The sequence below is a fragment of the Semicossyphus pulcher genome, unplaced genomic scaffold, assembly GCF_022749685.1.
Source record: "Semicossyphus pulcher isolate SPU_LCO1_2020_fin unplaced genomic scaffold, fSemPul1.0.p SCAF_7, whole genome shotgun sequence".
NCBI lineage: Eukaryota > Metazoa > Chordata > Actinopteri > Labriformes > Labridae > Semicossyphus > Semicossyphus pulcher.
Window position 1 is genome coordinate 30,762,501 of NW_027211748.1, and position 13,201 is coordinate 30,775,701.

The following is a 13,201-nucleotide window of genomic DNA, read 5'->3' on the forward strand; positions in this document are numbered from 1 at the left end:
GAAGGTGGAGACATGAACAGAATATTTATAATTGCTCCTGCTTGAACTCTAGTTTTTGAGATATCACTAAAATCTATACAACCTGAAAGTTACGTTAGTTCCTCTGCAGCTATCAGAGTTTTGATTTAAGATCAATATGACAGAATTATCTGTCGGCTATATCGGGGCAGCAGCCTGCAACCTGCAGGGTTTCCCCACGTTTTGCAGCGCATCATGTTACAGAACAAACTAACACGATGACAGAAACACCAACGCTTTATCTGTCAGCTGCAAAAGATGAAATGCTCGTTCTTTATAGTTTGTATCTAAGATCATTCTGAGCAGGACCATGCAAAAAATCTTAACTGGTAGATCTGTACGTACACAATGAATGTGGTGCCAGCAGCTGGTTAGCTTAGCTTAGGTTAGCTTAGCCTAAAGATAAGAAACAAGGAAACGGCTAGCCTGGCTGTGTCCAAAAACAACATGATCCACCTCCACGCTCCTCTACAGCGCACTGATTAACACGTCAGATGTTTATTTGGTTGTTTCTTCATTTGGAGGAATAACTTCCTGGCTAACTGTTCCAAAGCACTCATGCTAAGCTAGGCTAACCAGCAGGATTTAGCTTCTCATTAAACCATAGGTTAATAAGTGAATGAGCATGTTTCCCGCTGACCACCTCTTTCTGTCTGCAGATGTACAGCGTGAACCAAACACACAGTCTGGTCTTCTACGGCGTGTTCAGATGAGTGAGTGTTGACAGCTCTGGCTGGGTTCAGAACATGTGATCAGCTGTGTGTCCGTGTGTCAGACTCACCGACAGAGTTGCAGCTGCAGGGCAGGCAGCGGCTGCCGCTCTGATCTCTGTAGTAGTTGTCGAGGCAGCGCTCACAGTTGGGGCCGTCGGTGTTGTCGGCACAGTTTCTGCAGTGACCTCCGTGACCCCTCGCCCGGTACAGCTCTGCGTCGAAGTAACACTCGGAGCTCTTCCCGTTACAGTCGCAGGCTGAGAGAGAGACACGGTTTAACATGAGCAGGCGCAGTATGAAGAGAGCACCGTTTATATACAATACTGTGGGTTACTGTCAGTGTTCATGTTAACACGCCTCAGCGTGTTTTATAGACAGTAAACTAGGGCTGCACAATTTTGGGGGGAAAGATCATATTCCAGCACTTTTATTTTGATAGACATAAAAATAGTGAAATGATCAGACTGGTAGGAGTCTGAATTTCAACATCGCAATTTCTATTTTCACTGAACAAACTATTAAAGTCTTGATGTCCACTCAAAGTTCATTTCAAATCACAATTTTCAGGGTTCGAGGTTCGCCTCCCGGAATCCTGCAATCAGTTGGAATAGATGTCAAATAAGAATAAGTATAAAATGAAATAAAACAATCTGTTAAAACCCATGTTCGATCAACACATGTCTAAAAACAGTTGTCTGAATCGTGATGTAGATTATGTATCATCTGTGCAGCTCCACAGCAAACCAGTTCCAGCTGCATTAGAGCAGTTACAGTTATAAGCAGTAGCAGCAGTAAAGCTGTAACAGATGCAGTCCTGTCAGGTTACTCACTCTATCACACATACACAGCCCTGCTACCTGAGCGTACACTGAGCTGCACGCAGAGAACAAACCTGCACTGAGAGTTAAACACAGGGTTGTGTCAGCTGTTTCTCCGTGTTCAGAAACGGTCTCATACTATCAGGCCGAACCCTAACCCTTCTGTTTCCTGTGCTGATGTGAGGGAGGATTAAATCCACTGTGGGAGCAGAGAAACATGAATATTCCCTGAACCCTGTTAGTCATGCATCTGCACAATGATATAGGAACTACAGCTCCCACAATCCCCCAGAGACTGTCATGACTAATGCTGAGGTTTCCCCCGCTGGAAACTAAGGGATCAGTTACTGCAAAGTAAACTGGAAGACAGCCGTCTGCAATGCATCATGGGATCTGCTCTGTGGGTCTGTCCCTATATTTCACAGTGTCTGTGTGTTCTTTAACATAAACAGACAGATAAACAGTTTCATCTCTTTAATGCTGTTTATATGATTTGATTGAAATAGTTATTGCAAGATGAAGAAGTATCGCTTCATCGCTAACTGTAACAGTAGAAGTAGTAATAGTTGTACTCAGAGCGATATTAATTCTTGTGTAATAACCAGCAGTCAAAGTGGAAGCAGTGTTGGTGTACTATCTACTAGCAGTAATCCTAGCAGTAGTACAGCAGTACCAGTCATAGAAAAGCAGTGGTAGCTGTAGTAAAGCAGTGGTAGCTGTAGTAAAGCAGTGGTAGCTGTAGTAAAGCAGTTGTATGCGTAGTAAAGCAGTGGTAGGTGTAGTAAAGCAGTGGTAGGTGTAGTAAAGCAGTGGTAGGTGTAGTAAAGCAGTTGTATGCGTAGTAAAGCAGTGGTAGGTGTAGTAAAGCAGTGGTAGGTGTAGTAAAGCAGTTGTATGCATAGTAAAGCAGTGGTAGGTGTAGTAAAGCAGTGGTAGCTGTAGTAAAGCAGTTGTATGCATAGTAAAGCAGTGGTAGGTGTAGTAAAGCAGTGGTAGGTGTAGTAAAGCAGTGGTAGCTGTAGTAAAGCAGTGGTAGCTGTAGTAAAGCAGTTGTATGCGTAGTAAAGCAGTGGTAGGTGTAGTAAAGCAGTGGTAGCTGTAGTAAAGCAGTGGTAGCTGTAGTAAAGCAGTTGTATGCGTAGTAAAGCAGTGGTAGGTGTAGTAAAGCAGTGGTAGGTGTAGTAAAGCAGTGGTAGGTGTAGTAAAGCAGTGGTAGCTGTAGTAAAGCAGTGGTAGGTGTAGTAAAGCAGTGGTAGCTGTAGTAAAGCAGTGGTAGCTGTAGTAAAGCAGTTGTATGCGTAGTAAAGCAGTGGTAGCTGTAGTAAAGCAGTGGTAGGTGTAGTAAAGCAGTGGTAGGTGTAGTAAAGCAGTGGTAGCTGTAGTAAAGCAGTTGTATGCGTAGTAAAGCAGTGGTAGCTGTAGTAAAGCAGTGGTAGGTGTAGTAAAGCAGTGGTAGGTGTAGTAAAGCAGTGGTAGCTGTAGTAAAGCAGTTGTATGCGTAGTAAAGCAGTGGTAGCTGTAGTAAAGCAGTGGTAGGTGTAGTAAAGCAGTGGTAGGTGTAGTAAAGCAGTGGTATCTACTGTAGAACCATCAGTACACACAGCAGTAAACAAAGGGTTACAGTTGAGCACACTCACGCAGACACTCGTTGGAGTTGTCGGCGGTCGCTCTCCTCCACGGCCGGTCGTTGTAGAACGGTTTGCAGACGTTGCAGTCGTCGCCCTCCGTGTTGTGTTTGCAGTTACACACCAGCCGTCCTCTGTTGTTCTTCGCACACTCGCTGGCATGGCCGTTACACTTACACCTGACAGCAGAGAAACACACCTGTGACACCTGGAAAACACAGCAAACTGCAACAAAATAAAGGTTTGTAATGAGCAATAATCTGCATTGATGTTAATAAAGTTTTAATTCTGATGCATTGAGACACTTTGATCATGTGGCGTGTACATAAAAACAAACCCCCATCAGAGACCGACAGCCTCTCAGAGTTTAAGATGCATTGAGAGGACACTGTGGTGTGTTTATTATTTTTGGTTCTGATGTGGTTTTTCCTCTCGGTGACTCTGAGGGAAGGTTTTGTTAAACTTCCTGCGGGGGGGAAGAGCCCCTCACAACAGGACCGGACTTGCTCAGCAGCAACCCTTTGGTTATTGTCTCAGGTGTTGCTTGGCAGACAGCAGTGGAAAAACTGACGGTGAGGAGGAAGACTGAAAAAGAGGCTGCCTACACCAACTGCTGCAAAAATACTAAAACACACATGCCAAATACATTTCATTACTCGCTGTCCACAGTTTTAGTAAAGTTTTTATCTCCATTCCTGCCTAATCCCTGCCACCTGTTTTATTAACATCAATTTAGAAAAATATTCATGAGTATAATCTTCCTGTGTGGTCCATGAGCCACATTCAGAAACGTAATCATTGTTAGATTGTTGGCTGAGGTTCTGAACACGAGGATCTGCCTGCACACGCAGGAGACAAGTTTTCTAAATTAGTTTACAAACTAACATAAAAGCCCCGAGACAGAAGATAAACTGTCGTCTGAGGACTGTTAGCCTTTATCTTTAACTATAGGCTACTGTTAGCCTTCTGGCTGTTAGCTTTGAAGTTAGCCTGTATCTTTTACTTTAATATACTCTTAGCTTTGACTTTTATTATTGGCTGTAGTTTTCTACACTTAGCATTTTAGCTGTTAGCCTTGAATTTGGTTAGCAACTAAAATATTATATTTGAGTTTAGTTATCTCCTGTTAGCTTTCTGACTGTTAGCATTGAAGTTAGCCTTTTATCTTCAACCAGAGGATAGTTATCTAGTGTTAGCTTTATGATGGTTAGCTTTGAGGTAACCCTTTTTATCTTCAACAAGTTTTCCACTGTTAGCCTCCTGACAGTTAGCTTTGAAGTTAGCATTTCAACTTTAACTATAGGCTAGTTGTCTACTGTAGCTTTATGCCTGTTAGCTTTCACTTACGTTAGCAACTAGAGTTTAATCTTTGACTTAAGTTTTCTACTGTTAGCCTTATGTTGTCTTTGAAGTTGGCCTTTTATGTTTAACTTGTGCTAGTTATCCACTGTTAGCTTTATGATGGTTAGCTTTGACATAGTAGCTTGGCAAGTAACAGTCTAGTAACTACACTGTTACTTAGCAGCTTAGCAGTAAGTAGCTAGTCTAGACTTTTCCTTCTGAGTTCAGTTTTTCACCAGGCTTTTATCTCTGACTTTAGTTATCACCTGTTAGCTTACTAACTGTTAGCTTTGACTTAGGTTAGTAATTAGACCTTTATCTTTGAGTTTTCTACTGTTGACCTTCTCACTGTTGGCTTTCAAGTTACGCCGGGGACACGCCGGACGCTGAAGCGCCGCGAATAGCTGCGAAAAGGCGTGAAGCGGAGCCTGTTTCCTTTCGGCGCCCATGTTAACCAATTGTGTCGTTCACACCAGACGCGCGGCGTGCACCTCTGCGGCCGGCTCGCGCCCTGCAGCGATCGTTTCGGCGTCTGGTCTATTTTCTTCGCAGCGCTTCCTCGTCCGGTGTGTCCCCGGCGTTAGCCTTTTATCCTTAACTGTAAGGCAGTCTAATCTCCTGTTAGCTGCCCTGACTTGGGTTAGCAAGGCATCTATTGTTAGCTTTTTTACTTCAAGTTTTTCTTGGTGCAGCTACTAACAACTAACTAGCATTCTGTTCACTAACCAGGCTGCACATTTTGAGGTAAAAGCTTTTACATTGCATGTTAGCTGTTGTTAGACTGTTAGCTTTGTTTGGGTTAGCAACTGGACAACTTTTCTTGAGCAATGCTCCAAGTCAGCGACTCCTCCACGAAGAAAACTGGTTGGAGGAAGTTCAGAGGGTTCAAATCACATTTTAATTTTTATTTAAAATAGTCTCAGTGTTCCTCATCAGACAAACTTTCAGCTCAGTCTGTTGTATTTCGACTGATGATAAAACCAGCAGTTTTGCAGAGTTCGAAAGTTGAATCGTAGCCTGATAAAACTGCCCCTGAGCTGCGCTTTAAAGACTCGTGAGCTGGTCGTGCTGCTCAGCTCTCAGGTGAACAGGTTCAGGTAAATCAGGGTGGAGCTGAGGGAGGAAAAGACTCCTCAGAAACCCCTCCTTGGATAAATACAGGTTCAATTCTGCAGCGCTGACAGGTGCTCCAGCTCAAGACTCTTCCCCATTTCCTCCGCCCATCATGGCGGTCGGTCCGCCCCATTCCGGTTTCCCTGTAATCCAGCCCTGCCGGCCAGGAATGCTTGGAATGCTGGCTGTGTAATGGAAATCTGCTCCACATTTCAAACAGATTATGCTGCAGAGGCTGTGCAGCGGCAGCCTGCTTAACACTCCTGTGATGCCTGTCGAAACCTTTTTTTCAGACGTGCAGGAAAAGGAGTTCTTCTGTGGATTCCGGTGCAGGCCACAGGGAAGCGGACCACACAGTGACACAGGAAGACCAGGAGCCACAAACCACCTGACCACACTCAGTCATTCAGAAGAGTTTCTTTGTCCGCGCAGGTTTCAGGCTGCTCAAACACGTTCACACTCAGGTGTAAACAAGAAGGAAACTTGTCTTTCAGCAGCTTTTAATCAGAGGTGAAGCTTCTCACTGTGATGATGTGATAAAAGATATAAAACTGGGACAATATGCGTCCTGAGCTCTTTACCTTCCTCCCACAGCGAAGTCAGAGATGGCGTAGTAGTAGGACTTGAGGACCTTGGGATCGTTGAAAACCTCGTCTCCGAACGTGTTGAGCCTGTTCAGGGTCACTCTGATGTCGGTGGCGGTCACCCAGTCCTGCAACAGACACAACATGGCCGCACGGTTAGAGACGTCAGACCATCGGTCAATAAGCAAACAGATCCTGCACACTCATTTAAATCCCGTTGTAGTAGGATGAAGAGAAGAGGCAGGAGGCAAATGTGAGTTTCAAGTTAAAAAAATATTGAAAAGTTTCTGGGTAAGTCGTGTTTCTGAGTCAAAGGTCAAAATTCTGACTTTAAAATCTGAATTTTTTTATTTAAGTTTTGCAATGAAGTCATAATCAATTATTTAATTACTTTTCTCACATTTGTTGCAGCACTTTTACATCGTTTAGTTTGGCTTGGAGCAGATTTAACACACTTTGCAATACATTTAATCGGTTTGGTCCAACAATTTGTGCAACTTCTCAAAGCAGCGTTTCTGCAAACAACTCAGAGTGTGACTGTGTGAGAGTTTGATCCCCGACTAAGACACACAGAGACGCAGAGATGTGGAGATCGGCGAGGCGGCGGGATGCAGGCAGGAGGACGACATGACAGCAGGTTTCTCAGCCGCCTGCAGACATGATACAAAGTGGTGCATTAGAAGCAGACTGAAGTCCTGCAGCGGCGCTGTGAGAACCTGAACTGCTGTAGTTAAAGGTTGTTTTTGAGCCCAGTCCTAATCCTTGTTAATTAACAGTAAACACAGCAGCTGAGGCTTGTGGGGGGGCCAGGAGTGCTGCAGTATTAAATCATGAACAAAGTATGAGACACATTAAAATGTCGACCTGATGATGGCGCTAGATAAAAGGTCAGAGGATCATCCTGAGGGGAACAACTGTATATTACAGCAATCTAGCCCTATCTGATGACATACTTCACTTTGAAGCGGAGCATTGGACCGTCTCTGGAGCCTCTCCTCTGGCGAAAGCAAACACAGATGTTGAGTAAAATATTCCTCGGATCGTAGAACGCTTGGCTCATGAAGCTGCACACAGAGAGGAGGTTTCTGTCTTCAGGCTGTGGGAACGCTGGGAAACGGTGACGCAACACCGCAAACTGTGACATTTGTAGTCAAATGGAATTTATTTCCTTGGCGTTACGAATACGAGAGCAGCTGGAGAGACTTACTGCGGGACACCTGTTCAGATTGGGCCGTGTTGTCTCATCACGGAGGATAAAGAAAGTTACCCAACGTCCCGCCTGTGAGAAAAGGCTCATGGGAAACTGAGGGCGAAGGCCGGCGATAGCTTTGTTCAGTATCAGCAGGAAGCTTATCAGGCCTGAAGCTCTTTACGGAGCAGAGTGAGCGCTCACAGCAGCTGTGTGAGGACAACAGCTCAGAGATGTGAACCTCAGAGTGAGTCAGGACCAGGCCGGTCTGCTCACTGTTTACATGTTCATCCGTATCTGTGTGAAATAGATGCTCCATGTTGATGGCTTTCCATGAAAACATTCTGACTCCCACCTCGGCAGGAAACTGTTAAGCTCTCTGCTGACAGCCGACTGGCCCCGTTAAACACTCAGTCTCTTCCCGGAGCTAACAGGAGATTTAACCCTCATGTTTCCAGAGTGATAAAAAGTCAGATAAAAGCAGCAGAGGAACGAGCCCACAGAGGTCACAGAGGTCACAGAGGAAGCAGCAGGTTTGAACAGCTCTGTGTGTCTGATAAGCAGCGCTTGACTTTCTGTGGTCGACATTTAAATCCTGTTCAGGATGAACGTGGTGTACTTTTATCCTCCCCCTGTGACTTAACACTCTGATGCTAACTCCTCGTATAACTGCTGGGAATGTGGAACACATTTCTGATTCACCCACAGATTTTCTCCGAGCTGTGACTCAGAGCGGGCCGCTCCACCGAGGGATTAAACAGGAAGTTAATGCAGGTCTTATTTCAGAGCTAACAGTCCGATCCCCGACATGTTTGCAGCCAGCATAGAATAAATGCTTTCCCATCCATAGTTAAAAATCTAACTACGCCCTCACTTTATCTCTTCCTGCCTACGGTGGTGATTTTAAATGCAGCGAGGGCGTGTACGGGGAGGAAAGAGTCAACATGCTGGAAGACGCCACGCAGAAACCTCCAGGTCTAAAAATGAAGCCAACATTAAGTGTCAAACGCTGCAGTTCCTCTGGAGTCCACTCGAGGCTGTCTCCAGCAGTGAGTCAGTCCCCATAGAGCCCCATGTTAACATGTCAGACTACTGCTAAGCTACACGACGAAGCTCTGCTGTGAAGCCTAACGTCTTCCCGTGTGCAGTCACTGTTAGCTCGTGAAGCTTCCACATCACTGCAGGTTTTCCCTGACACTCTGATGCAGGCTCAGTTGTTGGCTGATATCCTGTTTCTGGTTGACATTAGGCTCTAATGAACGCTTGTCATGGTTGAAAACGTTCTGCAGCTGCTTTCTCAGCTGGTCAGTTATCTGAAAGCTTCCTGCGCTCGGTACCGCCCGAGTTTCTCTCTATGATTCATGCAGAATAAACTCGTGCTATCGTCCGTCCGGCAGCTGCAGCTCGTCGGCCCAGGAAGCTCACGCAGGTCCTCGGCTGAGTCAACACTGTTTAAACTGAACAGAACATTTGTTTGCTATCAATCATGCGCGGCTCCGTGCCAGTGTGGAACGCCTCGGCTCAGACACATGTTTTCTAGGAGGAAGAATTGTGCCTGACGCTCCCAAACTCCTCTGGGAACCACAAACATTCAGCTGAGCTGCAGCAGCCTGAGAACAAGAACTGTGTCTGTCAGGAGCCTGACGATGACATGGGTCGGGTTCTGCTCACGCATTAAACATATTTAACAATCGTAGTTACTTTATAATAATGATCAACCTCCCCTCCTCCTCCTGAGCTGTGTCTGATGAACTCTCCTGCTGCTTGAGGCTGACCAGAGCCCAGTGTGAGGAGCTGTTAGCTCGGGTCAGTACCAGGATATCTCTGATGGACACCAACTAGCTGCGTTCTGTCTGCGCTGAGTGGCAGTTTCAGAACACATCCTCAATGTGTAAATATCAAGAAACTTTAGGACGTTATGTCCTGAAGGAAGGATTCCTGTCAGTGAACGTCTCTGTGTTGAGGGGTAACCTCCATGTTAGCACAGAGTTCAGACGTCAGCCAACTCAACACTTTACAGATCTTCATCTTAGACAATAAAAGGTGTTTAAAGACCCTGTCAGTGAGATGTTCCAGGGTTGGGGGGGTCAGAGCGCGGACAAATTTAAACTCCTGTTGTGGACGCGTCTCTAACTGGAGCTGAAAGGATCAGCTGCAAACAGAACTGATTCAGTTTTTAGCTCATTTATGGAGCGCTCACAACAAACTCCTGCTTTAACAACAACGTGTCACTCCCTCAACTCTTCCTGTTTGCCTGTAAACCTGGACACTTCCTCTCTCAGACATCGATCGACTCTCAGACGTTCAGCGGTGACGCTCCTCCCTCAGAGATCTGCCCCTGTGGGTAGACGCTGCTGTATTTTAAGGGCTCACAGTCCGAAAAGATTTGGAAACACGGCTCGAGAATAAAACGAGAGTGAGAGCTGGTCGGCAGCCAGGCGGGCTGTTAAGGTGGCCGCTCTCAGCTGGTGGTTATTCCCCTCTCTCAGCTCAGGGATGACAGACAGCAGGAATGTCACAGAGCGACAAACAGCCGTCTGACGCCTCCAAAGAGTCCGCAGCTTCAGTATAAATAGCTTCATGCCGACAGGTCAAATAAGGAAGTTTACGGCTGAGCTGGGGGCTAAATCTGTTCATTTACATGAGGGGGTGTTAGAGACACATCAGGGAGGCTGTGAGTTCTGAGCCATCACTGCTGCTCCGCTACAGGAAGCATTAACTCATGTAGATCAAATATCATATATATATATATATATATATATATATATCTCTTTAAGACGTGAGAGCCTGAATGCTGGAGGGAATCTGCTGAAAGAGGGCCGGAGAGGAGTTCATACGCCGTGAGAGGTCGCCACAGCAGGGACTAGTTCCTGCGGAGGATGTGGGAAACAAGAAGCAAACTACTGTGGGTCCAGAGAGGTTTACAGAAGGACCTTCTGAATATTTGCAGTGTTCTTTATCAACATCATGACAGACGACAGACGTGAAATCAGCTTTATAAGACAGATTTCAGTGTCAGTCCATCAGATCTCCTCCTCTCGGCCCTCCGGAGCACTGACCCAGATGAAGAACTAAGGATGAGTCTCTGTATGTCGAACGTTGTCTTTTGCCTTTGTAAATATGAATAAAGGTTTAGAAACTGAAGCTTTAACATTTTCAGAGCAGTTTCTGTGAGCAGAGGAGCAGAAAATCAGCTCCACATGTGAGAGGAACATTATGCAACAAACAGAGGAGAGGAGAAGGAAAACAGCCTCTGATTTCCACTGATTAAGCAACCTCAGCCACAGGGAGTGAAGCAACATGGAAACACAAACACACTGAGAAGAGGAGGAGGAGGAGTGAGGAAGAGGAGGAGGAGGAGGAGGAGGAGGAGTGAGGAGGAGGAGGAGGAGTGAGGAGGAGGAGGAGTGAGGGAGGAGTGAGGAGGAGGAGTGAGGGGGAGGAGGAGGAGGAGGAGGAGGAGGAGTGAGGAGGAGGAGGAGGAGGAGGAGGAGGAGGAGGAGGAGGAGTGAGGAAGAGGAAGAGGAGGAGGAGGAGGAGTGAGGAGGAGGAGGAGGAGGAGGAGGAGGAGTGAGGAGGAAGAGGAGTGAGGGTGAGGAGGAGGAGGAGGAAGAGGAGGAGGAGGAGGAAGAGGAGGAGGAGGAGGAGAGGAGTCCTCCAGCTGCAGGTCAGTGGAGCCAAGCGGAGCGGCGGCTGCAGTGGGAAACTCGGGGGCGTCTCCTACCAACATGCTGAGACACTTGGCAGCATCAAACCTGCAACCTGAGCTGCAGAAAGGACTGCTGGGAAAAACCTACCATCACTCTGCTCTAAGCTATGTATGGTCGTGAAGTTCACTGGTCCTGTCTTTAGCTTAAATCAGAAGTAGCAGATCAAATAAAAAAACCTTTCACCAGGTGGAAGCCAGGGCCCGGGCGTACGGTGAGCAAACTGGATCAAATCTTGAGAACAGGTTGTTCAAAAGAAGAAAACAGACAGAAATGGGATCCGGTCAGGTGATCCGGTTTGTTTTTCTCTGATCCAGTTTGTGTGAAAAGGATTGTGAGAACATCAGGATGAGCCTGATCGCAGCAGAGGAGGACTCAGGATGGACTTCAGGAGCTACGTGTGATCAAACAGACGACATCAGCGCTGTACGAATAAAATACTCCTCCAAACAGCATCAACACCAAACGTGAAATGTTTCATTTAAAGCAGCTGTGAGGAACTGGCAGTGTGTGGATTTTGGCGCCCCCTGTGGACAAAGTGTGTGGTCTCATTTCGAGCTCTGGTGATCGGGATATTATCATCTCGGAAAGTCTGAATCTGGATCAGGTTGATCCAATCCACTTTTACTTTGAAAAACCAGGACAACAGGAAGCTGGATTATCTGATCCTGGATAGAAAAAGAAACCGGGATCATTTTTAATCCAGATTAAATGCTAACTAAATGCTAAATGCTAACAGCCGGACCTGGTGTCGGTCTCTCTCTCCCCCTCTCTCCCTCTCTCCCTCTCTCTCTCTCTCTCTCTCTCTCTCTCTCTCTCTCTCTCTCTCTCTCTCTCTCTCTCTCTCTCTCTCTCTCTCTCCCTCTCTCTCTCCCTCTCTCTCTCCCTCTCTCTCTCTCTCTCCCTCTCTCTCTCTCTCTCTCTCCCTCTCTCTCTCTCTCTCTCTCTCTCTCTCTCTCTCTCTCTCTCCCTCTCTCTCTCTCTCTCCCTCTCTCCCTCTCTCCCTCTCTCTGAATGACCTGGTTTAGGTGGATGTGAATCATGGTTTAAGATCTTCCTGTCAGCGGCTCACACAGTGTGTTTGCATCACACTGACACTGCATGTATAAATATAATACAGCACAGTTACACATGTGTATGACATCGTTTCACTTTGATGCCCGTGGAAAACATTTTAATGGTGTTAATTAAGTTATGTTTGATCTGTAATAACTCCAAACATCATGTGATATCAGTCAGCACGCACACACTCACACACACACACACACACACACACACACAGGAGGATAAGCGTCTCAGTGCTGTGAGGCAGACGGAGCTAAAGATAGAGCAGAGACAGCGCTGCCCTCGGCTGCAGACGTTCATGATGTGAGTCACAGTTTGATCCTCTCCCAGGAGGAGCACTAAGACATCAAACAGCTGAACTGTGGCTTCGTTTATCACCTCCACTGAGGCTCCTTTCTCTCTGATAACAATCGCAGTCTGTCCTGCTCATCCTCAAGCAAAGGTTCCCAACCTGTGGCTCAGGGCCCTACAAAGGGTCCTCTGAGAAAAGAGATAAAAGCATGTTTTCACATGTTTCTATGATGTGACGCTTTTCAAACAGAAGACTATGAAGAAATCAAGTTTAAGAAGGCGTGCCCTCTGAGAGAAATCTTTTAGTTTTGACTTTAATGTCAATTCTCAGATTTGCAACATAAATTTCAGACTTTAATCTCAGTAATCCAACTTTACTCTCAAGCTGTGTGAAGGCCGATTGCGTCACAGCGGCGCGTCAAAGGCTGTCCCATTCAAAGGCTCCTTCAGACGCGTCCTCCTTTTCCCGGGCCATGAAGGATCCATCGGGTGCATCCTTTGCGGCCTGACGTATCCAAAAGGAGGTGGCAGCCTCTCAACGGCCGAGGAATAAACTTTAAAAGTAAAACTTCAAATTATCTTCATAATAACATGTTCAGTTAGTTATGTTAGCTAGTTAGCCAGCTAGCAACCTCTGTAGACCAGACTCTTTTCAGTTTGGCTTTAATGTTGGGATTGATTCTCAATATTGTAATTATAATCTCAGAATATAATCTCCGTGTTCGGTCTTTAGACTT

The 13,201-nt window shown here is 46.1% G+C and overlaps 1 protein-coding gene across 2 annotated transcripts in view; it reads right to left on the minus strand.

The window, feature by feature from the left end:
• The window catches only part of lamc1 (laminin, gamma 1), a 54,406-nt gene that overhangs the window by 15,346 nt on the left and 25,859 nt on the right, over positions 1-13,201 (minus strand). For both annotated transcript variants that reach the window (XM_069684411.1, XM_069684412.1), the window contains exons 3-5: positions 6,210-6,340; positions 3,187-3,353; positions 800-988 (exon numbers count right to left, since the gene is read on the minus strand). In XM_069684411.1, the coding sequence (XP_069540512.1) occupies positions 800-988; positions 3,187-3,353; positions 6,210-6,340 (487 nt within the window). The remainder of the gene's footprint in view (positions 1-799; positions 989-3,186; positions 3,354-6,209; positions 6,341-13,201) is intronic.